Source organism: Ipomoea triloba, chromosome 13, assembly GCF_003576645.1.
Source record: "Ipomoea triloba cultivar NCNSP0323 chromosome 13, ASM357664v1".
NCBI classification, from domain to species: domain Eukaryota; kingdom Viridiplantae; phylum Streptophyta; class Magnoliopsida; order Solanales; family Convolvulaceae; genus Ipomoea; species Ipomoea triloba.
Window position 1 is genome coordinate 4492102 of NC_044928.1, and position 4295 is coordinate 4496396.

At 41.8% G+C, this 4295-nt stretch overlaps 1 protein-coding gene across 1 annotated transcript in view; it reads right to left on the reverse strand.

The window, feature by feature from the left end:
• Window positions 1–3651, reverse strand: part of LOC116001072 — a 38664-nt gene extending 35013 nt beyond the window's left edge. The window contains exons 1-3 of the mRNA XM_031240973.1: window positions 1918–3651; window positions 541–1836; window positions 67–294 (exon numbers count right to left, since the gene is read on the reverse strand). Of these exons, the coding sequence (XP_031096833.1) occupies window positions 67–294; window positions 541–1836; window positions 1918–3651 (3258 nt within the window). The remainder of the gene's footprint in view (window positions 1–66; window positions 295–540; window positions 1837–1917) is intronic.
• Between the last annotated feature and the right edge of the window lie 644 nt (window positions 3652–4295).

The following is a 4295-nucleotide window of genomic DNA, read 5'->3' on the forward strand; positions in this document are numbered from 1 at the left end:
GAATCGTGACAGGAATCGTGAGTCTCTGTCCGAAACAATATCCTGTGCCACTCCGTGATATCTAACCACGTGTTTAATATACGCTTTCGCTAACTTTTCCATTGACCATGCCTTGTTCATTGGAATGAATCTTGCTGTTTTGGTCAATCGATCTACAATGACCCACACTTGATCATTTCCAGACTTAGTTCTAGGCAATCCTCCCACGAAATCCATAGAGATTGAATCCCATTTCCATTGCGGAATCTCTAATGGTTGCAGTAATCCTTTCAGTTTACTTCTTTCTGCCTTAACCTTCTGACAATTCAGGCATCTAGCCACGAATTCAGCTACATCCTTCTTCATGCCTGACCACCAGAAGTTTTGTTTCAAGTCCTTGTACAGTTTATCCCCACCAGGATGAACTGAATAGGGTGTATTATGGCCTTCCTTCATTAATTGTTCGATTATCTTCTTACACCCTTTTGGTATTATCCACCTACCTTGGAATTTGACACTCCCATCTGGGTGTAATTCAAATGAACCATGTTTTCCGTTTACCATCTTTTCCTTGATGTTCTTTATCCAATCATCCTCTACTTGTGCTTGCTTAATTTCTTCAAATAAGGTTAGAGTAGCAGACATATAATATAATTTCATTTCTTCTTCCACCTGTCCACTCATTTTTACCTCCAGATTGAGTCTTTGAAAATCCTTACATAGTTGTTCGGGTAATATCCAAAGAGCGTGGTTTGATTTTCGACTCAAAGCATCAGCCACCTTGTTTGCTTTACCCTCTTGGTATTGAATTTCCAAGTCATAATCTTTAATCAACTCCAACCACCTTCTTTGTCTTAGATTAAGGTCTCTCTGAGTGAAGATATACTTCAAACTCTTGTGGTCCGTGAAAATTTTACATGAGATCCCATAGAGATAGTGTCGCCAAATTTTGAGAGCAAACACTACCGCTGCTAATTCTAAATCATGTGTCGGGTAATTAACTTCATGAGATTTTAATTGACGAGAAGCATAAGCTATTACCCTTCCATTTTGCATTAAGACGCATCCAAGTCCTTTATGAGATGCATCAGTGTACAACTCATATCCTTCTGTCCCAACCGGTAAGGTCAACACTGGAGCAGTTGTTAACCTTTTCTTAAGTTCTTGGAATGCCTGTTCACATTCTTCGCTCCAATTATACTTGGTCGTCTTTTTGAGCAGGTTTGTTAGCGGTCTAGCTATCTTGGAAAAATCTTGAACGAATCTTCGATAATAACCCGCTAAACCTAAGAAACTGCGAATTTCTGTAATTGATTTGGGCGCTTCCCATTCAATTACTGCCCGTATTTTGGTCGGGTCTACCGCTATCCCTTCCTCAGTGATTATGTGACCAAGAAAAGAGACTTCTCTCTTCCAAAATTCGCACTTTGACAATTTCGCAAAAAGTTTCTTTTCTCTTAATGTCTGCAACACTATCCGAAGATGTTTCTCATGGTCCTCCGGTGTCTTTGAATAGACTAGGATATCATCTATAAAAGCGACAACGAATTTATCCAGATACGGGAGGAAAATTCGATTCATCAAATCCATGAATGTTCCTGGGGCATTAGTCACTCCAAATGGCATGACCGTAAATTCATAGTGCCCATATCTTGTTCGAAACGCCGTCTTAGGCACATCCTCTTTTGCAACTCGCACTTGGTGATACCCCGACCGTAAATCAATCTTTGAAAATACGCCCGCTCCTTTCAGCTGGTCGAACAAGTCATCGATCCTAGGTAACGGGTACTTGTTCTTTATTGTGACTCGATTAAGTTCCCTATAATCAATGCACAGCCTCAGACTCCCATCCTTCTTCTTAACGAATAGCACCGGTGCACCCCAAGGCGATACACTTGGTCTAATAAATCCTTTCTCTAGTAATTCCTCCAATTGTGCCTTCAGTTCCTCCATTTCCTTAGGTGCCATTCGGTAAGGTGCTTTCGAGATTGATGAGATTCCTGGTATCAAATCAATGGTGAATTCCACTTCTCTTTCTGGTGGCATCTCCGTAAGATCGTCAGGGAATACATCAGGAAATTCGCGTACGATCGGAATTCGGTCGATCTCCAGTTCTTCTCCTTCGATACCTTGCACTAAGCAGAGATATACTTCACATCCCTGGTGCGCGTACTTCTTCAATTTCTGTGTTGTCAACAACCTTGGCTCAGGTTGCTTGTCAATTCCTCGATAGATTATTCTCTTTCCTTTCGGTCCTCGTAGGACGACTTTTCGCTCATTGCACACGATCTGTGCTTTGTACTTATTTAACCAATCCATCCCGAGCACTACATCAATGCCCTCTAGTTCGAAACGAACGAGGTTTCCGGGACAATTAACTCCGGCTATTTCTATTATAACGTTCTCGTAACCATCTCTACAGGCTACTATTATTCCTGAGGCAGTTTTGACATTTAGATCTAACTCAATAGTAGGCTTTAAATTCAATCTATCAGCAAATGTAGATGATATAAACGAGTTGGTAGCTCCTGTGTCAAATAGCACTAATCCAGGTACTGAATTTATGAAAAATGTACCAGTTACGGCGTCGCCAGCTTGAGCCTGAGCGCTGTTGACGACGTAGATCCTGCCTTGATTCCCGGTACTGCTCTCTCCGATCACTTGTTTTCCTTTATGATTGGAATTCGGTGTGGTGTTCATAGGTCTTCCCAGATTTGCTGGTTGGAAATTAGTTCGCCTCATTTCTGTCCCAGCAGGCCTTTGACCATTATTCCCGTTGAATCTCCTCTCTTGGTTCTCATGCTGCAGAGGTTTCTGCGGGCTGTCTACTCGACTTTGACACTCAAAAGATTTGTGCCCCAAACGACCACAGATGTAACATTTAACCTTCATCCCTTGACAATTCTCCCCGGGATGATTCCTCCCACACCATCGACAAGCAGAACGATTTCCCCAATTGGTTCCTTCCCTTCTCATTCCAGTTGTTGGAGTAAAGCTTCCTAGGTTCACTTTCTTGTTTACTGCCGAGAACCTCTGTGGTTTATTATTAGCTTTTCTTTTGTTTCGGCCGTAAACCTCCTGCTGATCCAGGTATACTTGATAATGATCTGAGGCTCTATCATATGCTTCCTTCAAAGTAGAGCACATGAAAGGCGCGATCATTCCTCTTATGCTCCAATCCAACCCTCGAACAAATCTTCTCGCCTTGCTTGCCTCATCAGGTACAATTTCCTGAGCAAAACGCATTAGTTCCACATATTGATCATGGTATTCTTGAATTGTTGCTCCCTTCTGTTTCAGTCGAAGAAACTCCTCGCATTTAATCCCTTTTATGCGCTCGGTATAAAATTGCCCTCGCAATTCTACCTTGAATTCTTCCCAGCCAAACCCTGGGTCTTGTAGTAGATCAGGTCCAACTGTTGACCACCAGTTGTCAGCAGCTTTCGTCAAGTAGTACACTGCAGAAGGCACTCGCTGATTCGCAGGACAATTCACTGCGTTAAGTAACTTGTCAAACGTCCGAATCCACTCTTCTAAGATCACCGGGTCTTTTTCCCCGGCGTAGTATGGCGGTTGCCGATTTGCTATAGACTTAGCGATATCGACCCGTGGCTGTCCCTGATTCTGGTTCTGAACTTGCTGAGCCATCATGAACTCAGCCATTCGCTCCATTGCTTGGGCCATGCGGTCTATCGCCGAAATATTATCGTCGTTACCAACGGGTACATTACGTCGCGGTGGCATTCTCACTGAATGACAATTTTAAGTTAGCGTCTTAACATAGGATTCTCTAAAAGTTAACTAGTTAAACAATTAGTATAGCAACTTAGATATTACTCAAGTTCTATACTGTACTTCCTAACATTTTCTTAAACTTACCCATTAAGTAAGGGCTTCAATCACAGCATAATGATAATCAACACATTATGCTAACAACTTATAATAATCCTAAGCAAGGATTAACACATGTAGAAAATCACAGATATTATTCATGCTTATTCAACAATAAGAATCGTAAGATTCTATAAAGTAGAGTAAAATACCGCCTTTTTATGCTACCCGGCTTTCGTTCCAGTCCTGNATTAGGTTAATCTTAACAAACCTAAGCTGACTCGACATTGGTTCTAACCTAGGCTCTGATACCAACTTGTAACACCCCGGCTCGGCTATACCGTACATCCGGAGTAGTTACCGCCACACTTAGAATGAATCCCACCAATTCCTAATAGAATTCGTTCCAAGTGCACAGGCTAAGTAAATACATACTATTTGTTCATACCATAGGGACTTACCATAATAACTTTCTTAAAATATTT